At 38.6% G+C, this 24,290-nt stretch overlaps 1 protein-coding gene across 1 annotated transcript in view; it reads right to left on the bottom strand.

Moving 5' to 3' along the window:
- nrg3b (neuregulin 3b) overlaps positions 1-24,290 on the bottom strand; it is a 178,444-nt gene that overhangs the window by 24,757 nt on the left and 129,397 nt on the right. Inside the window, 1 exon segment of the mRNA XM_069155567.1 lies at positions 3,330-3,403. Within this exon segment, the coding sequence (XP_069011668.1) occupies positions 3,330-3,403 (74 nt within the window).

Genomic DNA, 24,290 nt, shown 5'->3' with positions numbered 1-24,290 from the left:
ATTCAAGCCTCTCTCTGTGATTGCCCATGGCAACAGCCAACACGTTTCCACTCTAAATCGCCCTGACTGTCACAGCCTGTGCAGATGATGTCATTACAACGTTGAGAGCCATCCTTTCCTCTGGCATTGCCTTGTCTGGAGACATTCACCAATCATAATATGTGCAAGCTCCCAATCCTTCGCATTGGCAACTCAAAGCACCCAGGGGACTCATTTACGGTATCCTGCGGGAACCTTGAGCATGCTTGGAGAATACCTGTGCATCATGTCAGATGCTTTTGGCCCGATTAAGAGGCAGGAATCTGGCGGGTGGGGGAGACAATGGCAGGAGTGAATCAAAGCCTTAATCCCTTCCTTCACTTGGGTAAGCAGGGAAATGAGGAGCCAATAGGTGTGTGTGCTTGTGTATTTATTATTGAACTGGATATCCTGTGTAGCTACTTCCTCCAGGCCGTATATCTACAGGAGGTAAATAGTTTGAATTAGAGAACTGCCTTCTTCCTAAATCTGAATCAGCTGTGTAACAACAAAAGCTGGTTCTCTTTCTTCTTCTGCTTCTTCAGTCTCCCACCAAACATCACCTCTGTAGTGTCAAAGGTGAAAGTTGCCCAACTGAATACCATTAGTGGCATGGCCCTAAACTCTCTCGTAGTTTAGGAAGAAAGTCTTTGCGGTTCTTCCCCAGGTGTAAACTAAATTGCAGTGTTTCTACACTTCTATGCCTCCAATTAAAGATCCAACCACTTCCCCACCGTGCACCAATGTGTTGGACCACAGCACCTTCTCCCTACCTCATTTCCAAAGCTGAGCTCACAGCAGTGGAGCTGGAGCGCATGGCGGGGAGCCTTTTTTCCCTTTTGTCCCTGTGCTTCTATGATGTGCAGGACAGTCTCTGCTTGTCTTTCTCCATTTGTAAAAGATGTGTGAAGGACTGAGTGGCACCATGTGCAGTCAAAACTGCTCTTTTGAGTCTTTAACCAGTCAATACCAAGACAAAGGATAAAGGGGCAATAGATGATTTGTGGCCGGAAGGTGCACAGAGATTAATTTCAGTGGGAAAAAAAGAAGCAGAAAAGTGTACATGCCTGATAAAACTTTTTTTAACACCCCGGGGTAGGATTTGTGTCTAATGCTGCCATGCCAATGAAGGAAGAAAAAAAAAACATAAACTTGCTCATCTATACACAGACATACATACACACAATAAACTGAATTACATTGCAGCTTGGCCCACTTGTAGTTGTCGTTAGTCTGCATGTATGTTATTACATGATTTGGCTTTTAGAAATCAGATAATCCTTCAAAACCCTTGGTAATCTGGGTAAATTTTAGATTACTCTGTATCAATAGAGATCAAAATAGGCTTCATTCTCCTCCCAAATCTTCCAGTGTCATGGCAACTGAAGGGTTGTGGTCAGAACTGTTTTCTGTGGTAATTGGTTGCAGGCGTGGCATTGAGATACAAGAATATTTGTATACAGTTTTGTGTTACAGCTCTCAAAGTTTTTGACCTGTGTTTATAACTAAACATATTAGAACTGAAGATTTCTTAAATTTGTTTTGCCAAAGCTTTTTTGAAGGCACTAAATATGATGGATAGCTTACTGTGTGTTCACTGGCCACTTACTCAGCCATCCTTCTATTTCATGTGACCACGTACTCTTATACTACTATCAGAAATGATAACATGCTTCTAGAAATGAATCAAAGAATTCAATGTGAGAAGGAAAAACATAGTGGTTTGCTTCTTGTCCACACCTTGCAGACATATGAGGGCTTGCTAAAAGTTAATGCCTTTGTTTTTAAGGGTTCATAAAATGAAAAGGTGGGCAATCAAACACTGGTATTATTACAGTAAGAACACAAACTGGGCCAATAGCTTTGGAGCATACTATCACAACTGCTGTTTTCTAGGAGACTCTTACTTTTAAGTGTTTTGTTTACCACATGCTGATTAAACTGATTGATAGGTTTACCTACAGCTACTGTAAAAGATGCTGCGCCATGAAATCATTTTTTTTTATTTTGTGTTTTAATGTTTGTCATGAAAAAACATTTTCTTTTATATTTTGCCCTTTGGACAATAAACCAACATGTATTATAAATGTGTTGTAATCCGTTTGTGTCTTTAAGTGTCCTTTTTTGTGCAAAACACAATGAAGCTCGGCTTATGTTAAAGAACTACAAAAAAAAATCTCCTGAGCCAGACACACAGGAAAATTGATGTCTGCCGACAGAAGATAAAATAAATCCCAGTGAAAACTGAGGGCCATATGAGAACATGAAACATGCTTCATGAAACTAGCTTGTGACCCCGTTAATGAACTCTTCGAGGGCTGGGAGGAATCAAACAGAAGGCGATAGGAGTTAAGTTTTCTCCCTGACTCTGGGTGTAGAGGTACAAGTCACTCCATAAAACAGTGTGAATTTGTAAAGTCGCAGTCTCATGGGAAAGGCTCAGGGCCTCCAATTTCTCTCTCTTGTACCTTTGACTTTTTTCTTTATTTTTTAACTACACTTCGCAGCTGTCATGGGGGTTCAAAGACTTCAGGGGAATTGTTTTTTGTGAACAATAGGACACTGAAGATTTTCCTTCCTCTTAGCTAGACTGAAGCAAAGTAAGAATAAAGGTTAAAAAGGAAGTTTTGGGCATAGGGTTTAATTTTTATACAGTGGCAATAAAGAAATCTCGCCTCATGATACACATTTTGTCTGGGCAATGTTTTTTACTGTTTTAATAATTGCTAGCGTTCATATTCAAATGAAAACCTCCACATTATGACATTATTAATCAATTAAGGTGTTCTCTTAGATTAAATACGAACTGCATGTACTTATTTTTGGGAGGAGAAATATCTTTTCTTTCTTTTGACTTTTACATTACATTAGCATAAGTAGCAAAAAGCTGGAAAATGAATCTCAACCTTTTATCCTGGGCAGTGGAGCGTTTCCTTTTCTGTGACAGCTTTGTCATCTTCAGGAGCACCTTGCGGTTCCCTGCGCTTGTAATATGTAAAACAGCTTCATTCTGCTTTTATTGTGCGCTGAGAATGAGAATTTCAATCATATAAGCTCTATAACTATAAAAATGGCACCAAAAGACAAGCCTATAAAAGTATGTTTTTATGCAGTGTTAGAGGATCATATAATCCTGCGCTGCAAGAGTTAATTTAAAGGCCGTTCTCACTTTTATATTTATCTTGTTGACAAATACAGTAGAGTCAGAAATTTGCTCAAGGGCATGTAACATGTTGTTGTTATGAATTTGTTTTCATGTTACAGATCAATACACCAAGACTGTAGAATAAAAAATGGAAGTGAGAGCGTACTTGGGTCTGACAAGATAGCATCTGTCTTGGGTACAAACTGGTCACAGCGTAGTCCATGATAGCCCTCCTTACACCTGCGAGAGAAGAGGGGAAAAAGAGACAGAGAACAAGATTTGAAACTAGACGCAAAACAAACCAAGCAAAAATAAATAAAAAAAGTACCAAAGTCCAGTATCAAGTATCAGCTGAAGAGACTTGCAGAAAAAGGAAAAGTAGAGAGCAGGAAACCTTAGACAGAAGAAAGAATGGAAGGTAAAAAGTGGAGTGCTCACTGAGGACTGAGGTGGTGGTGGGAGATACACACAAACTGTTGAGAGGGGTGGGGTGAGAAGAAAGGGAGGAAGGGGAAGATTCGTAGTTGGGCAGGCCCAAGCAGCGCCTGCAGTCGCACTGATAGCACATGACTGACAGGAATGGCAGGTCCCAGTGGAAGAAACGGGGTGCTGGGATGACGAGCGCTTGGCGTCTTGCAGACGACGCAAGATCTACAGCAGAGGGGAGCTGCCGTAGTTGGAACACTCTTATAAACAACGTCCTGGCAAAGTCCAAATATTTGCCTTCCTTATCAAACAAATATGCCTGCACTGTTGATGCCTGCAGATCCCTCAGCAACTGTCATAGATATGTCCACTGAAATAATGGCATTTGATGTCTGCCTGTGTATGAAGAAATATTATATTATAGTATTAATAATACCCTTTGCCTATCAGACCATTATGAATTACAACGTTTAGTACATTTTGAATTCTTGTTAATTATTGAAGGTTTTTCCCCCCGTCAACCCTTAAAATGAATGAATAAACAAATGAACAACGTACTTTTAGTTTTATAATGAAAAATGATCACAGACTATAAACTTGCACAAAAACAAGTGAGAAATATGCACTAAATACCAAGTTTGGCACAATCCTCAATATTTTTTGTCTCAAAGAGATTTAAACATTTTTATTCCAATCTTCAATTGTGGCCACAATGTGAGCACATTCAGTGGGCTGATCCATCCCTCTGCACTTTCACAGCTTACACGAGACAATTGGGGGATTTGCTTTGATGTGTCTGTTTCAACATAAACTTGTACATGAGCGAGCGACATGTCAGAATTGTCTATATTTTCTCCATTCAGTCATTCCATGATATATTGTTGGTAAACTTCTGGGGCTTAACACTCACACATTATTCATCAATATCTGTCCGCCACATTTCCACCAGCATCACAGATTCCACGTTCAGCGTAATGTGTTGGATGAATGACAAGATGAAGTGAACAATTCAGTCTTACTTAGGTTGGCTTGACATGATAGCTTGAAGACAAATCATATAAAAAAAACAACCTCCACCAACAACGACTAGTGAGATATGTAAAACAACAAGAGGAGAGGAGTTGTTTGTAAAAGCTGGGATTAGAATAAAAACTGATAAGATTGTCATATATTTTTGTTTTTACATCTCAAGCTGCAGTTTCAGCTGCATTTTTTCAGAGTGATTCAGCTGTGTATGTGCACTATCCCATCTCTCTTGTTTTCTCTATAATGCAGAACAGCACAATTGCTAGGAATAAAATATACATAACTCTCTAATATAACATGGCCTCAAAGCCGATGCTTTTATAAAGGCAGCTGCATGACAAAGGTCATTGGCTGCCCATTATTTAAATCTGCACAGAGCCTGTTCCTGCTATGGTAGGTGGAGCAGCATAAGTGACGTTGTCCAATGAGGTGATGAAGTACAATTTCTGCACAAAACTGTGCATGTGGTTTTACTTACATTACAATTCCTGCACTTTGAAGGTTTTCAGCAGTCAGACAATGCAACAGATGCAGTTCTGATGCTGTTTGTAATAATGTAATAATGTAATCTGTTATTTCTTATATGTATAATTGTGTTAACCCTGATTTTTTGCTCTCCATTAACCAAAAGTATTTATGACTAATATCCAACTGTTAACTCGTCGCTAACTTTGACTGTCTATCTTTTCATGTTAGAATAGTATTGTTGGTTTTTAAAACTTTTTCTTACTGGAAACATCAGCCTGCTGCAGCAGGAATTGACCGAGAATGAGAGCAGGGAGAGACAAAATGTTCCAGGCCAGAAACCTAAAACAATGAGTTAAAATTTGTTATATTGCTCTGCAGAGCTGAGAGCAAATGCAGAGTTAGATTGATAAAGGGTTCTTCATTACAAACCATACGTTTCATACTAAACAGCATTATTTGTTTTTATTCAAGTTACAATGAAAGACGTAAACGCATTTTTTCACAATGGCTGTGCTAAAAATGGAGTTTCAAAAGCTTTTGAAATGTGCGTGCCCTTCATAGCAAACAGCAGCTCCGTCAAGCTGCAGGGTGTGATCATTGAAACAGTCATTTTGTGTTATATGGCAGTAAGAATTTCCCCAACTGCACCTTTAAATAGTGGGACTCATTACTGTTTAAATGATGTGTGAAAATACCCTTGAATTAAACCCTCTAAATCTTAAACCTCAAACTCTTTGTGCCATTTCATTTCCAAAGTAACAATCAAAACACACAAAAACCTCTATAGTCATCTGCTCAAGCAACCAGAGGGGGATAAAAAAAAAACAACCGTGATACTCTCCTGTCATTGTCTCTCCCGCAGCCAGACTTCTACCTCTTAATCAGCCTGAAAAATGACTAATGCAAAACCCTGGCATTCTCTAAACTCTCTCTCTCTCTCTCTCTCTCTCTCTCTCTCTCTCTCTCTCTCTCTCTCTCTCTCTCTCACACACACACACACACACACACACACACACACACACACACACACACACACACACGTTTATGTCTTTTTATGTCTTGCAGAGCAGCACACACAGCTAACAACACGCTACACTTGGTCTGAATGTTGAAAAATACTATTATTTTGGACCAAAAAACATAATGTAAATCACAGTATAAATCCTGAACTCTTTAGTGTATGGATGCAATTGATTTTTGAGCCTGGACTGCTTTAATTAATTAATACAGCATTAGTAGTCACAGCAGTATAATAACAATTTCTGTGCCAAAGAGCATCGGCTTATGATCCTTGTTCACAACCAGTGAATTAAAGTGTAAATAGCCAGCATGATTTAAGTGATTATGACATGCATTAGAAGCTCTAAAGCAAAAAAATTATAATTTATCACCATGGAGAAATTACATTGAATCTGATTGAACACTTTACAAGGAAATGTAATATGCAAAAAGAACATATGATGCATGAAGCAGCAGTCCAAATGACTAATGCACGGATATCAGATTAATTATAGAATTAAAACTGCTTTGTATGGGAGAACATAAGTCAGAGCCACAGTGGGGGAGTAAAACAGGGTGGACACAAAATCTTTATATTAATTTGTATTTTTATGTTTGCAATAACTTTTCATTGAAAACGTCAAATGCATATTAAAGGCAACAGGGCACCTTTATCTTTAGTGTTAACTGTCTAGATGTGGCCACATATAAACATTGGGCATCCCTACATCCTTAATTTAAAACTGAATCCTTAAAAAAAAAACATCCCCATTGTTCCTTTTATATTGTCAGCATGGCAATCTAAGTCAAACAGCCAATGATGTAATGGACAATTCAGGGAGGCACCCACGACGTCCAGTAGGATTTCAAGGGTAAGTCGTCCCTCCCCTGCTGTTGCTCGGCTCTCCCCTACGTTGCACCTTCTATTGCCTGGGTGTGAGCCGAGACGCCTTGTTAGTATTCTGAATCACAAACCCAAAGGCAGAGTGCCTGTCTGGCTATCTGTTTACGTCTGGGCTTGCTATTCTGTTTGTCTATGTCTGCATCTCTCCCCTCCTACCCATCTTTGTAGCAGTGTGAAATAAGCTCAGCCATCCCTCAATGAGATGCAAACAATGCTTTGTAAATGTGTTTGCGTGAACATGGCGCCGAATGCCTGAATGGATGATAAACAATGTGAGATAATGAAATGTTCCGAGTGTGTGTTTGTGTCTGTATCTCCAAAGAGGAAAATGGGAGAACTAGAGCTTGTATATTGTGTATGTGTGTGTTGGGGGGGGGGGGGGGGGGGGGGGGGGGGGTAGTAGTAAATATCTCAAAGTGAACCCAGATGTGTGTATGGATTGGGGCATATATGACAGCTTTCTCCAGTTGTGTGTGTTTATATCCTGTCATCGCTGTGTGTATGAACAGCAGCTATAGACTCAGCGCGTGTTTTCCCCTACTGCTCTGAAGCTGTCTGCCACTACCCAGCTGCTTTTAACACATGTTCCAGTCATAGCGAAAACACACCTCCGAGTCTGGAGGATGACGGAGGGGTGGGGAGCTCTGCCTCAGAACTAATCACCAGCCTCCCTGTTAATTAGCAGGAAGAAAAATGGAGGATAGTTTGACTGCAGAGGGGGAGGGAAAAGAGGTTCGAGGAGGAGATAAGGGAAGGGAGTGTGAGCCTGTCAAGCAAACTTTCATTTACCTTCCGACAGCCATGCATATTAGCCTCCACATGTTCTATAAAATGACTCCATATGCTATTACAGAAGAGGCAGAGGGAAGGTGCCATAAATTACTGGAAGTGCTATTACTAACAGTTTATGGTTATCTTTATTTGATATTGAAGTATAACAAGAGTAATTCAAGCTTAAATTCAAATATCATTCATGACCATGACCAGTTGTAGTTTCAATGTTTTTCTGAGCACCTGAGAGCAACAGGCTATTGTTTCCTGTTGTTTCTATAGTCTTTAAACTAAGCTGTGCTCAGCAGTTCCTACAGCTGCGATATGATATTTACTGCACAGAACATGAGAGCGGTATCAAACCTCTCTTCTATCTCGTGGCAAGAAAGCAGTACAGTTCTACATTTAGACCTACATCCTGGCTAAACACATTTGGTTCAGTACCTTCTTGACCACAAAAATGGTGTCCTCAGAAATAATGGAAATTACATCTATAATCTATGACATGTGGGCAAACTGTACACACTGATCCAGCACAGACAGTAAATTGATCTTGTTGTGAGAATGTTTTCCCAGTTGAGTAATTTATCTAATCAGTGATCCATTAAGAAACTAAAGACTTAGAATTAGAATAAAATTGTAAAACATCGTAGCTTTTTCTAAAATTATACACATACTTGTGCTCTATTCATGTTTCTAAAACACACTTTTTTTTATCATTGCTAATCCAACAGGATTTAGAAATGCAATTTTTTTTTTTTTACTAAAATTTAATGAATGTACCAAATGTTGTAGCTTTACAGGCTGTGCATGTGTAATTTCTTATACAAAGCAACTGCTTTGTAAAAAAATTTTTTTTAAAGGTGTCAATATGTCCTGAACTACAGCTAGCTGGAATCAATTCTTCTTTTCTAAGGGGACAAATAGATTAATTGGAAATTCTATTATTGATTTGACATCCTGCCTGGTTCAATATCATAGTTTTACCTTTTAAAAAGGAAAGGATTAAGCACACTCATAGCTCCAGTCTCAATATGAAACAGTTTCCAGAAACACATATTGATTTATCTGGGCTACATACTGAACTGCATGTCTGCATTTGACTATAGCTGGTGAACCTTGAGCTGCTTTTTCGAAAATGAAATAAACAACTTACAGTATTATGCTGGCATTAACACACGACTTAGAAATAGTTGTAAACGTAAGCGGGAGGAACATTGCATGCTACTAAAACTTGGCACTTGATCTCTATTCATGATGATTATGAAAACTGACTGAAAGTATCTGCAAATAATTTGTAGTACAGATCATGTTGGGCTGAACCAGTTTTTTCCCTAATTACCTGACTTCTTGGAAATTATTTTCTTGAGTCTTATTATCAAAGGCAATCATTATTTGGCAGCAGGGGTTCCCGCCACACTCAACAGACACATTTATCACACTGCACCAAGTCTTTTGAGTCACTGCCATGTTTCATATGGCACACCAACTGGTGGAGTTTATGTTTTTAAGTATTACTGAATGGGGCGTTACCCCTAATTTCCATAACTTGATCTACAAGTCATGCATAATAAAATAAATATTTGAATATGCATCAAAGCACAGACGCAATATGGCATTATGTTAATTGTGAAATATTGAAATACATAATTTAAATTCCATTCACTGTGTGGAGCTGGAGATTACTGTGCTACTTTAATTTGGATCATTTTTTGAGATACAGCACCTGCTGCCGTCCATGATACACTCCTATTTCATCAAGTGTGTAAATACAGTACAGCAGGAGGAGGCTGAGGGCACGCAGCTGATTTAAGCTGCATTTGCTTTCCACCACAGCCTAATTTTTACCACTGGGAAGGTCAGGATGACTTACGAAAATCCATTTTTTTATGAGCAGAAAAACGTCGACCTCCAGCGATTTAATTTCTTTTATAATAAGAAATACACATAAACATATCACAACTATCTCACACACCCACACACACACACAAAAGAATGCATACACATGCACACAGCTATCCCAGCTCCACTCTCAATATCAAAGCATAATCAGTGGCTGACAGGTCTCTCACTGTTATTGATGGGCGATGAGGGAAGAATAGGAAGGAGTTGGCTGCAATATGCCCAGATTGTTCCGAGTTAAAAAAACAACAACTATATATTTAGTTTATATGTTTATAAATAAAACACAATACAAGGCCAAAATGCCTCCAATAAAAAGAGGCGTTTGCATTTATCGCATGCGCCATACATATTCCTATTTGTCTTTTGCAGCAGTGCAGCGGGGAATGTAGGGTGGACATGATTTATACCTAGAGCGAATTTGATGGATGTGTATTACTGAGTGAAAGCTGTTTACATACAAGAGTGATACGCAGCTGCCAGGATGCGTCTGCGTTCAGAACTTTAATGTGGTGCCAAGAAGAGGTAAAGCTCGAAACTTTTCTTTCGAGAAAAATAATGGGTTTTAAACAGACGTAGCAGTGGAATCGCTGGCATAATAAATTTGAATAGTCTTAATTACTTTGATGACAAAACAGACCGTTAATGAGCTTTTTCATTTGCAGAGGACAAGAAAAGTATGATGTATGATATGAAGCACCAGAAAGCTGTGATTAAAATATAGTTTGAACTATAGTGTCGGATATCGCACACACAAAAACATCTAAAGTTAATGAGAGGTTCATTAGGCTTCTTACTAATGAGCCACTTTACTGATGTAGTAAGTACGCGGTGAATAAAGTTAAGTAAGGTTGTAGTGTCCTCCTCTCTTTTTCACCCCTTTTTGGATCTTATCCTGAATACATTTTGCGGCCCTGGTAAACAGTATTTACAGTAAATTGCCTTTTCCTGAGCTGTACCCTGGTGTAATTACTGCTGCGATGTCCCCATTTTGCTGTAGGGATCATTACATTTTCATCAGCTAAGACAGTAAACAAGGCCGCTGCAGCCGCCTCATTCATCAAGTAAAGACGCACACAATCTCACCATCAAAAGTCATCTGAATTAACTAGCTAAATAAAAATATTTCAGAAGGCGCATGGCACAAAGAGAGAACACACGCTGTTCAAGTCTGGTGATCCCTATTCACAATGCTCCTAGAAACCATTAAGCTCTTGCAGGATGAAGACGTCGTGGCCTGTTTGCCTCGCACATCAGCGGGGCTGATTGTGAAACTGGGAGCTGGCACTGTATCACGCAGGAGTGCACACTACATCATGACGGAGCTCCCAAGCTGCGAGTCTGTAACAGGTGCTGTTTCAAAGGACTAGAGATAACAGAGTGGAAGAAAAGGGTGAGGGGAGACGGACACAGTGAGAGAGGGGAGATGCTGCTGACGGGGATATATTCCTCTTCATCTTCAGAGATTTCTTTTGGCTTTCTCTTTCTGGATGTGTGTATTTGTATTTGTATGCGTGTGTGTGTGTGTGTGTGTGTGTGTGTGTGTGTGTGTGTGTGTGTGTGTGTGTGTGTGTGTGTGTGTGTGTGTGTGTGTGTGTAAAATCGCACAAAAACACTGGAACAGTGGGAATTTCTATTCGGTTTTGAAGAGAATAATACTTTAAGCTACACTCTTGAAGAATATGGATGTATTTTATGAGTAGTCCATATCGATTAAATATTCAGAAGAATTGCACTTCTAACCCTGTCTAATAGCAGCCATCTCCAATATGTACTATAAACCCCTAAAACCTCCACAGGCACTTTTTTGTATTTTGCATTTCCACTTCTAGTGATTCATAATTTAGACGTTTACTGAGAAATAAACAAAAGGAAGTGCATTATTTTAGCTGCTGCAACAAAAGGAGATTTCTTTCAATTTTTTTGTAATTCACGCATGGACCAATTTTGGGCAGTGTTGGGAGAAAAAAACAGAGGACAGCTGATTAAAATAAACCTTATTTAGGCAACAGTGGGTGACATTTTATATTTCTTTTACAGTCACAACAACGATGCTAAAGATACACGAGGCAAAGGTGGGATTTTCACATTTTTCAAATAAATAATTTTATCAGCCAGCCCCACATCAAACCAAGCTTTGTGCAATGGATCTATACACCAAATTGTTACTCATTCAATATGGTGTGCTGCAACAACATGGTCAGAATTTGAGTATTAAGACATTCAGATACAAGTACAAACATGTTAAATATTAAAGTGAGTTTTAGGTTTCTATGTTTTAGCTGCAGTCACTTTAACGAGAGCAGTTACATATAATACATTTGTTTGGCCATTTATGGTTGCATGGTTAGGTGTATTAATTAATGGGAGTTTGTTTTCAAGCTGTAAGTTAGTCTGTAATGCCAGGTGTACACAGCAAACAGGAACAGCTAATGGCTGATTTAGCATGCTCATTTCATAGGGACAATTTGCCAACATGTAAACAAATGTTGGGTACAAAACAAATGCAGGGCTTATGTTGAAACCTATAGCTAACTCACTGACTCCACATCATTCCTCCTGTTGACAAGGAGGACTATGATATTAATTTAATGATGACTTTGTCCTGGTTTGAGACAAAACGAATCCTGACAAAAATGATTCTAACTGTACTTGTATGTATGGCACAAAGGCATTTCTAAGCGGATAAGACAGATGACAACGTGAACATTTTTACTGAGTTTATCTTTGCTGCTTTAAATATACCAAAAGAGCTTAGGGAAGCCATCAAATGACCCACCGGAGACATTTCTCCAACTTTTATTATTCATTATACTTCTCCTTCTCCCTTCAAGCGACTGCCACGTTCTGTTGGCTGCCTCCACTATGACGCAGCACATTAGAAATGTAGAAGGGGTGTTTGAACTGTACCATGAGAGGACATAATGTGATTATTAAACAGTAATAAAGAAAGATGGCGAGGGGCCGGGGGGAGGACCCACAAGAGCCCCTGCTTGTCAACGAGGTGTGTAAAAGCTTATCCCCTTTGATATCATTTACTTGCCCCGTTAGGACTGTGCCAATGAAAAAGTAATTAAGTTTAACTGTGTTGTTTGAAACCCCGACAACAGATAGAAAAATACAGTCCTATCATCGCCCATTACTTGAAAATGATTCAGTTTATTTTTCATTAGTGAGCAACATGTTCGACTGAATTTTACTAAAGGTGCCAAGAATTGCAGCAACTTCACCACAGCAGCACAGAGAGTGACCAAAATAATTCATCTCCCTCTGGTAATAGGTAGGTGAAAATGTATGTAACATTCGTGCCTAGTGAGCTGCGGATCCTCTCAGAGTAACGCAGATCACTTGCATAGCGGAAACATGACTTGAGTGAATCTTGAATGCATCTAAAACGAATGATGTCTTACAGGCCTGAAGGAGAGCTCGTGCACATTTTACAGCCATTTGCTTTACATGCTTTCAAAAATATATGAGGGACAATAATCGCCTCTAGAGAAACGTTACTCTGCATGACAATGTAAGATAAATCATTTCAGTGTGTAATTTGTACAAAATAAACTCAATAGAAGCACGCTCATTATTTGCCAAGTCATTTTCTGCCACTATCTCAGTCTTTAATAATCTCTGTTCTCCTGCAATTTCCTTTAATAAGAATAGAAATGGTGCTGAGGACAGATAACAGAAACTAAATTACCTTTTTTTTTTTTTTTTTTTTAAAGGAAGCACTTCTGTAAATATGTAAAACCCTACATGCAGAAGTCTCTTGTATATTATCGGCTTAGAGGGGTGTTTTACAGTAGACATGCAATTTAATCTTAAAGTGGAAGACCTAGCCATCAAAACCGTGTTGTACTGTGATTACAGGATGAGAGAATGCAAAGAGGTAAACTGTAATCTTTTTTACAGTACACTTGAGTATCCTCTTTTCTCTAAACACTGTCATTATTTGTCGCCCCAGGAGCCAAAGCTTTAACCTCCAGCATAGCATCTTGCACTTGAGTTCATCTTTGCTTTATATGAGATTCACAGTTAGCAAGAACTCGTTCACTCATTTTATCCATGGTTCGACAAAACAAATAACAAGACAACATCTCTTTGAACTATGAAAACAACTGACCATTTATACAAAGAAGTAAAACAAATGATTTAATAATGAAAATAATTCATTACAAGAGGACCACTCTTTACATGAGTCCCTCAAAATCTTCAGAGAATTTGACTGAAAACATGAAACATTAGTGCTGGCTTGTACGTTAACCACGCAAGGTGAAGTACGTGTCATGACCCCAAAGCCACAAGAGCGGCCCGGAAATGCACAATAAAATAATTCATGAATTTAATTAATAATTTGTGATTAATAATGAAAAAATATATAATTTATAACATTAAAGCAAAATGTATTTTCAGTTTATAATATTGTCAAAATTGACAATTACAAAGTGCTTTTAAAAATTCAAATATAAAATCGTGAAATGCAACAAAAACAACAAAGTGAATGATTTGAATATGCATAACATGAACAAAATGTGAAAAAAAAGAAAAGCCAAACATATTCATTCATATATTTGAATGAATAAATGTCATCAAAGTAAGAACCACAGTGGCGTTCTTAATATGTCATGTTCTTGTTTGTGGTAAACTATTGTACCATATTTATGTTCACACCTTTAATTAGTATGAATCTATTTTAGAGTATGTGCCATATTCTGAGATTTTCACATGAGAATTGGGTGGAAAACACTGACACTGTTAATGCCCTCAAGAGATGCAAGTAAATACTACTATCATGCACGCAAGATTATGCTGTGGCTTTCTCCATAAACATCAATGAAATTAGTTCTTCCCGTTTTCCCGTTTCTCATCTTGCCCTACATAGTACAAATCTGGCTGTGGTTTGTATGTATCTGGGGGATCATTGTGCTCCGTGATGCATAGCAGAGTGGAAAAGCCACAATGCCATGTCGCTCCAGGTGGTAGCACTGATCTGCATTCATATAAGGAGCTCATCAAAGAGATCGAGCCGAGTTAACTTTTTGTCTGCCAATAACTAAACTGTGCTTCTTTTATCTGGCACGCAGGCCCGGCTACTGCTAAGCAGGCACACAGCACATTTTTACTTTAGCTTTTTTTTTTTTTTTTTTTACATTATTTTCTGTAAAGAAAGAGGACACTGCTGCCTTTTGTGCCCAATGTTTGGGATGCTGTTGACATCTGCCTCTACAACCTTAATCCTGTCGGCTACATTCAGCATGATTGAGTTGAAATCATTGCAAATGCTAATGGCCTCTAAAGGACCTGTGCATACACACGAACAGAAACACACACAATTACAAATGCCCAAACACACACAATGAGTGTACGACACAGTCAAGACAGGGCTTTGTCTGATGAACTGTCTTGAAGCCAAACCCTCTGGCTCAGCTACAGTATCAGCTGTAAAAGATGGATTAGGGTCCTCTGTAACTACTCTCACACTGAGGCACAATGTAATAACGTGAACGTGTGTGTTGTGCTACAGAGGAGAGGGCAGCATCTGAAAGCGACTGCACACAGCTACTGTGCCTCCTGTGCGTCAAATGTGGTGTGTTCACTTCTGCGCGTTGCCTACGAGTATGAGAGGTTTAGATGAGTGTGCTCTGATAGAGACAACTGGAACAGCTTACACTGCTCTCTCACAGAACCCAAACAAGTGTCTGGGGGAAAAATGAGATTGCTCCCATTGTGATCAATCTGACTGCCTTAGCCAACCAGCCTTGAATAGATGGTCCCGTTTCTTCACACTGCAGGCAGACGCCACAGTGCAACACACTGACACACAATGAATGACATATCAGGATGGCCTAAAACTGTCATTATACTTTGCCTGGTGCCTTCATAATTATATCTAGACAATATCTCACGGTGTAATACTGGCTGAATACATCCTATATGCATCCTATATGCTTCCAAGTCCTAACTGTGTGTTTGTGTACACTTGAATAACATCCGTTGGGTGAAAATGGAAAACACTGTCAAACTCCGGTGATTGATTGCAGCAGTCACATTGAGAATTATTATTATCACCAACTGAAACCTTTCAGAGGCGTCACAGAAGCTTTAAGAGCTTTTGCAACGAAAATATCAGTGACAGTTTAAGGCGGTCAAAGGACTGTACCAGAGGATCTGTGAAAAAGCTCTCAACCGTTTTGGGTGTCAGAAACACAAACCACTGAGGGAGGAAAGAAGGTTGGCCCGGACTGAGACAACGTTCCAAGGTTCTTTCCAAGCATGTTTTAAAACTTAGAATAACTTTTACACTACATGCAAGTCCACGTTCAAAAATTCCAAATCTCTAAATATGAAAACATGTTTGATACAAGATGTGTCCTGCTTCACTGAAAACTGTTCCTGCACTGTAAAGTAACAATTTGAAAGAAAGACACATATTCTCATGGGCCTACTGTATTCAGCGTACACATCAATGGGTAGTATCCCTTACTTATTAATGGTTCTCCAAATCATAGATCTGTAGACACATTGATCGCTCTCAAGTCCCCAATTATTTTATTTCATGCCAGTATTAACCCGCAATTTATTCATGTCAACATTTTCATACTCGTACCACTTTGCACAGATGTAAAACGAGAATGAAAAAAAAGAGAAAAAGAAAAAGAAGGAACCCTGCATGCTCGCAATGGCTTATTTTACCATGTCCAACATGCTACCTGTGGTGCAGCTACAGTCTGGATTTGACTGTAGAAAGTTGAAGCTGGTCAAGTCAAATTCAACATTTAAGGGGTGTTTTATAAATGCCTGCTACTGTGTTCATCGACCAGTTTATCCTGCACATTTTAACATTGTGCTATGCTTTCATCTCGTACTCTCTATATGAAATAGCAGATCCCAGATAAATAATGTATAGTTATGAAGCAAATGTGCAGTTAAAACTTAACCACACTGTAAGCAGGTCAATTCTTTGGCATAGCACAAATCTGAGCCATGACATCCAGCCAGAACACATAACAAATACAGCCCTCAGGCAGTGAGAAAACAAAATCCCCCTAAAAGATTCAAGAAATGGATTTTATTCCCATTTCAAAGTGAAAAATGAGGCAGCAGATAAAAAATTATAGCTGCAATGCTAATTGGAAGAGAATTGAGCGGGAGAAATAACCTCACAGTCTCACCGCAGATGTCAACCATATCGATTTTTTTGTGTGGACAGTGATCTATATTTACTATACACTCTAAATACACCAATATTTTATGATTTACCTATTGGTGAGTTTTTGTGTGAGTAAAGGCTATTTTTTAACACGTGGACAGCGATGAATTGGTATTGATTAAATTCTAATTCAATTCCCCTCGTTTTGCTGTTATTGCCAGCAGAATCTGAGATGCACCGCTTGTCTGGGCAAAAGTAGCTCCAGCACAGAAATAGATGACCTCTGTTACTTTAATTTCCCTTGATCTCATGCTGCTTGGTCAGTGTGATCTTTGTGACTTAACAGACTATATTATTTACATGAATTAGTACTAAGGATGGAGAACTGGTTTATTTAACTGCAAAAAAAAAAAAACTTCCCAGCTGATTTAAGCTACCTGTATGATCCTGTCATCATTTGTTTCAGTGTCCAAAGGCGCATGCAAAATAAACCCAAATCCAGGATGCATCTGTCTTAGGCAAACAGAGCTCCGACTATGCAGTTGTCAGTGGATACGCTTCCACGTTTAGCCTTTGGTTAAATTCAGTATATCTGTCTCTGTCACAGTTTAGAATCACGGCTAAAAGGATGAACATGAAAGCGATGGGCAAAAGAAATGAAAATGAAGGGTGGGTGACTCTGGGAATTATGAGAAGGAAAGCATCAACGTGAAGTGCATCAATGTCAGTCAAGCTCCATCCCCAATGATGGTGGCTAATTAGATTTTCCTCTGCTCAACAAATCATGCTGATAGGGAAAAACATTTTTGCAACTCAATAGCCAGCTGACATGTACTGATAGCATTGTCAACAGAGTCAGCTGTGTTGCCTGCTAACATGGTTGGAGTGGAGGATTACGGCTGATTTTACAGATGCATGTTCTGTTTACATGCAGTGATAGGTTATGTGAAAGGCAGAATTATCGATGATTAGAAAGAATAAATGAACGGATGAATGGCCTAAAATTAATATTACAAATATGAATAGAAATCTTCCAACCCAATTCTGTTATATTATTCATCTACAGTAGCTACCTACCTCCCTTCTTTCCTCATTGTCTGTCTGTCTATCCAATTATCTATCTGCTACATGACTGCTGTTTGCTCTAAATTATTCATCTCCTCACAAATCATGTCCTTGTTTGACCTTAATGTTGCAGACCGTGTTTTAAATGTTTTAAAGGAATTTAGTTCAAATTAATCTCTACAGATTTAAATAGTCTGTTGTGTTGAATGCTCTACATGCTGCTTCTCACAACCTCTCTCCAACAGTCTTTCAACTAATCACAAGCAGTGCATTGTGGAGTGGTAAAACTCTTTAGTTGTAGTTGTCTCGGCATGGACTAAATTATCATTTGGATTCCAAGATCCGGCAACTCACAGCCGTTACTTGGCTTGTTCTCTGTAGTTATATTAATGAGAACAAATAAAAATAACAGACACTGAAATGGTAAAATTCAAATAAGTCAAAAAGACAGGAAATTGAGGAAGGAGCTTTCTTCTGTGGTATATATTCAAACACAAATACTTGTTTCATAGTTGATGCTATGTGACTGTGGTGGTACTTTGCAGAAAAACACTATTTTTATATATCTTCACATGTAACTATCAATATTATGCACACATGTTCTACTCTAACTGTCTCATCTTGCATGTGAGGTCCTGCTTTAGCTTCTAATTACTTTCTTACTCGCTGCTAATTAGCCTTGCATGAAGCCCAAAGCTCCCAGTGTGTGTGTGGATTTGTGTGCGTGTACATATGCAAGAATCCTAATCACTTATTTTTCCACAAAGAAATAACAGCATGTCTGCAAAATCAATTTGATTGCACCCAGTAAATAAACATTTTTCATGAAGATGAAGAAATATCAAGGTTTGTTTTCAGCGATGAAGCCAGTAATCCTTGATGCATGACCATGTGTGATTTTGGGCTAACTGATCATACATCTGCTGAATTAGCAAGCGGTGGTTTACAAATCCCTCGCTCTGTATTTTTTCACTTTGAAGTGGCCACGATGAGATTACATCGTGGAGTGATCAAGGATAACCTTCAGTGTTTTATCTCTACAGATCCACCTGTTTGTCACCTCTGGCACTGACTTATTCACCCGGAACAGAGCACTGCCAGGTGTCTGAGGTGCTTGCTGAAACATCCAGTAGAAAGAAAGACATGTTCAGTACGATCCTAATGAGGCTTTTTACATTTTGTTTATCAGATCTTATACTTCCTGTCAGACCGCTCACAAACAGTTGCGAATGTTACAAATTTCCACAGAACAGAACAGAAATCCAAACTGAGTTATTTGAGACTTTGGTGTAGTAATGTGTGAACTAAACTTTCAACCGCAGTCACAGATATGAAGTTTTTAAGCATCTTTCATTTAGCCATGATACAGAGGGAGTCTGTGAAAAGTGCTGTCAAAAAAACGTCGCCCCTTCAATAAATAGTGTTGAGCATGCTTTTGGAGCTGTTAAATGGTGCCCGGGGTCGGGAGTGTAGCACGCACATCTTTGGATTTAAGGTAGGAAATTATGCAAAACAAAGCCGCAAAGAAAAACAAACATCTTTCTCACTGAAGCGCACAATTATTTCTGTGTGCATCCAACCATGATGCACCTTGCATGACAGCCCCCGTTAAACAGGTAAGCAAAAATAACTAAGCATGAGTTTTATCAGGGTAGTTATCGGAGCAGAACTGCACTGGTGAATGTATTCCACTCTTGACTTCTCTTTGATGAAAGCAGCAGGCGTCGTCTCACTCCCTCCTTCTTATCGCACTGTCAAGCCAGCTTGCCTGCTCCCACACTGCGCTTGCCAGCAGAAAGGGCACTGCTCGTTAATGCCAGTGAGCTGGAAATGAGTCACAGCACCTTGTCACGTGGCTGATCTGTACCCCGACGGCACCCTCTGCTCAGGAACTAAAGAACATGGTTTTCCCCGCTCATTGACATTCAGCGTTGATATCATGACTGCTGTTCCCGTCAAATTGAGGGAAAAGAGCAAATGCGCACATTGAGTAAGACTGAATTGAACTGTAGGCTTTGAGTTGTGGAGACTAGATCCTCTGGTGTTTGTAAGGCCTAATGTTTATTTTATATATTACAGTCTCCTGCAAAACTTATCTACTATACTGCATATTAGCATTACCTGAGCTACTGTTTCTTAACTGTGTGATAATAAAAGGTGAAAAATAAACACTTTCTTTTGCTCATGCTTGGTCCAAACACTAGGGATTCAAGCAACATAACTTTAGTTGTGCGTTGGTGTGCTGAGATTATATAAACATGCATTCTCTCAGAGTTGATTTGTTTCAACCGGCTCTGTGTTCTCATGTGGGGATTTGGGATATATTTGATATAATCAGGTTATATTGCATACTTTTCCATTGCTCCCTGTGTAAGATTGTGATAGTTTTTGAAGTGACATCCCATCACCGGCACATCTGAGGCCTGTACATCTGCAGTCTCAGTGGGCTCCCTTACATTAGATTCATCCCATTGGCACATCTGCACAAATAAGTACATCAATAAATGTAAAGAGATGCACCTGCAGTGGATCAATTAATGAAAAGAGATTACTGTATAACTGTATTTCATAATAAAAGATAATCAAATAAAACCTGACTAGAATAATTTTCATGTGCAGAATAATGTAATTTTTTCTGTCAAGTGTTAGCCTATGTCTGCTGGAACATAAAAATAGCATAATAAAACTTTAGAAACCTAAATGCAAGGCCTACACATTTTTTGCCCAAGTATTAAGACACAAAACTCAGAATTAAACCCAGCTATCTCTTCAAAATAATTGAGAGTTTTCAAAGCTTTTTTTGATGCAGCTGAGGTTTTATTTCTGTCACAAAAACTGATGGAAACACCAGTAAACTAATTATGTTTCCAAAGTTATTATTGAGAAAAGTTGTGTTAATTGTATAACATATAAAGATACAAGTATATAGATAACTTAGTGTTATTGCAAATTTCATTTCATGTAAACTGTTGAAAATTGACTGTTCGAAATGACTTCTAGTAACTTCGACATCCTCGCTAACATGAGCAGATGGTGATGATGGACCTGCAGCTGATTCACTCTGTGTGGCTGTTTCTCAACCTGAGCACAGTGCTGTTCCATTTACAGCAAAATAAATATTGTAATATTAGCTCAGTAGTCATGTTACATATACGATATTAAAACATTCTGCTAGAAGGCAGTGTTCACAAGAGTTTTTGGCTCTACTCCTTTCCACATGATGGTTTTCTCATTTAGACACATTTAACTTTTTTTAAAGGACATGATTACTTACACCTAAAGTCCTCATAATCAATATCATCAAAATTTCCTATGATTAAGCTACTATCATCTATCAGGGGCCCTAATATTGCTTACGATACAAGAAATCAACTGTCACACAATGTATTCAGCCAGCAGTAACATACCCATCACCCTAATACTTTAAAGTTGAATATTTGACTTCAAAGGTTTGGAGAGGGCCTTCCCCATGTTGGGGCACTTATTTCCTCTGTTTCCCTCACTGCAAATCCCTGCTTCAAACTGTCACATCACTATTACAGAAAGGTCAGGCACTGAGAATAAAACACACTTGGATAGTCTGAGATACTACAAGCTAATTAGTGGGATGATAGACGCTAATGAATAAACGACGACTTACACAAATAATACAAAGTATCATCAATTTGTGTTTTGTATTCACCGTCTTTCGAAAGTTAATTTAAGCTGAAATGTTGTCATTTAGTCTGTTTGTGTACACACTTCCCCAAAGTTACAGTTTTGTTTTTTACTTCATTAGGTTTGTATTCAGAATTGAGAAACTGAACGCTGAACTTCAACTCAGTCAATTCACCAGAGCTCTTGTCAAGCACCACTCGAGCAGACACATATACGTGGTGAGAAAGGAGCTGACATCACTCAGTTTCATTTTTATTGTGCAGCGTCTGCTCTGGGAAATAGATGGCCTAAATATGAAGTGAGAGTGAAGTTTTTTTTTAAAATTTTTTATATAGTGTTAAAAGTAATATTTTGTAATTGTTCAGCGAACTTAGATGTGATGATGGGTTCAGGGGAGATTTGTAGGAGTAACACATTAATTAAATGCATTAAAAACATATTAGCATTTATATATTTTCTCCCCTCGAGTTTTCCCAATGCCCCTGAAAATAAGAATACATTACAACATGCTACATGTAAGACAGGGCCTTGAAGATGTTAAAACAGGAGTCACACATCAGCGCTGTGAGCTAAATGCACCCTTTTAGTTTAACATGTTAGCATGCTAATATTTGCTTGAATTTTAATTATTTCAATAATAATTTGTACAAAAATGTACCTAAAGGCATTACCAAAGTTAATCCCCTGTGGGGGCAAGCCATCCAGTAGTTATTGAGACATTTCAGGCTGGAGAGATATAATGGAGAGCTGACCAAAAGACTGGGAGTATCTTTCCAAGAGCCATGCAAAAAGTATTTTCAGCCTTACAACAGCAAAATGAAAACCATGGTTCGCAGAGCTCCTTGGTGGTCCAACCAGCCTTGGTTTTCAGAAAAGTATGAGCACTAGCTGTGTTTGAGCACTGCATCCATTTTTCAAAGTTGACTTTGTCTGTGATCATTCTCTCTTGTTTTTCTTTGCAATAACATTACCACATGCAGCTGATGAAATATAGAAAGCACAGAGGGCTTACTGTAAGTGAATTGTTATGTGGAGTACTACTTACTTTCCCCCCTTGAACACCTTATTCTACTTTACCATGAGAAATATTTTTGAGATATATAAGACACAACACTGGGTATAACATGTATAGTCAGGTTCTGGTCATAAACACTTGAAGAGACTCGATACATATCATTTTTTGCCTTTCAGAATGTAAACATTCAGATAAGGAATTTCTTCATCTTCTGAGACATTACATAGTGGAGCTGAATCAAAATCATTTGCAAGCGCAGAGAAACTTGAAAGAATCTTGAATCTATTTTATCTTCGGTTTAAAAAAACAAACACCAGGAGCCGTTTAAAGTATAAGCTAAAAAGGGGTAATTTGGAATGCCTTGTCTTCCAAATTGATTTTGCATAGTGGCATTGCTCAAAGCAGCGGCCCTGATGAAGTTGTGTGTCCTCGGCCAGGTCTAATGGAGTGACTGAAGGATGAAGACTTTGAAAACTGAAAGGGCTGTTTGTTGGAAACAAACTCAGATTAAATGGTTAAAGTGAGCTGTTTGGCTCAATTTATTATGGCTCCCCTTTGGAATCTGTAGCGCTTAAAAATTGCCACTGTTAAAACACTGGTGTGCACTAAAAGTGGAAGTGTGCTGTGGGATGTGACAATAACATATTCATTGCCACCACTTTATAACTGCTGTTAGGAAAATTAAAGCCATCACACATGTGGTAGTGTCTGGTAGTCTGAGACTTTTCAGTGATTCATTCTTTCTATGTCAGAATCTCCACAGTTGATGAGTCAACCTTTTCCTGCTTCCAAATTTAGCACTTCGATCTCCATAAAGTCTGAGTAGATATTAAAGCCCTGTTCACCTTTTTCATTTGAACGGGAAATACAACGTGGTGTAAATTTAATTAATCGATATCGGTCAATTCAAAGAATCCTATCAGCAAATATGGAAGGGCAAGTCGTGATATCACTGAAGAGTTTAACTGCATGAAGCAGATGGGGGATAAATACTTTGCTGAAATTGCGGCACAATTTGGAGGCAGAAAAGAAACCGTACATATTCAATTTGTCTCCTTACAGTATATTTTCCAGCCTATATAAATGTGTTTCTGAAATTATTTTGTTTCCAAGAGGTCAGGAAACTGAGAAAGGGAAGAGATAGTATTAGCTGATATGCAGGAACATGTAGCCATGGTGTTGCTGCAAACACCCACAGTGAGAACCCTCTTTGCACTTCTGTTTCTCCCTGCTCATAGTGACGACACGATAGTAACAAACCAATAATTAAAATGAGAGTTAACTACTAAAAATGCGCTGCATATGCTTCTCTGCAACAAAATTCTCATAGTGGTCTTTACTAAAATATTTCATGTCGACCATAACGCTTTGGTAGAATTCCACAAAGTCACTAACAATACACACAGGCCACACACATCATTAAACCAGGTGGGCTGCTAACAGATAGCCTGCAACACTGTTTACACAGCTAATACGTAAATCCCTAAGGCACCTAAACCTGCATTCACTGTCCAAGACCGACTTTAGCAAAGCCTAATTGGTCAGTGAACAAAAATAGATCTGTGCTGAGTAATGATAGGAGGTACCCTTACTTTACTGTGCCACTGTAATACTTATAGATGAGGTAAATAATACAGTTTTTACTTTACTTCATAGAGAATACAACAACAACAAATACATTGGCAATCTAAAGATGCAATACGGACTTGTGATTTCATAGATCAGTGATTCAATTCTAATCTCAGTG

This window comes from Embiotoca jacksoni, unplaced genomic scaffold, assembly GCF_022577435.1.
Source record: "Embiotoca jacksoni isolate LCO1_2020_lvr unplaced genomic scaffold, fEmbJac1.0.p SCAF_20, whole genome shotgun sequence".
Taxonomy (NCBI): Eukaryota; Metazoa; Chordata; class Actinopteri; family Embiotocidae; genus Embiotoca; species Embiotoca jacksoni.
This window is presented reverse-complemented; position numbering and strand designations above follow the sequence as displayed.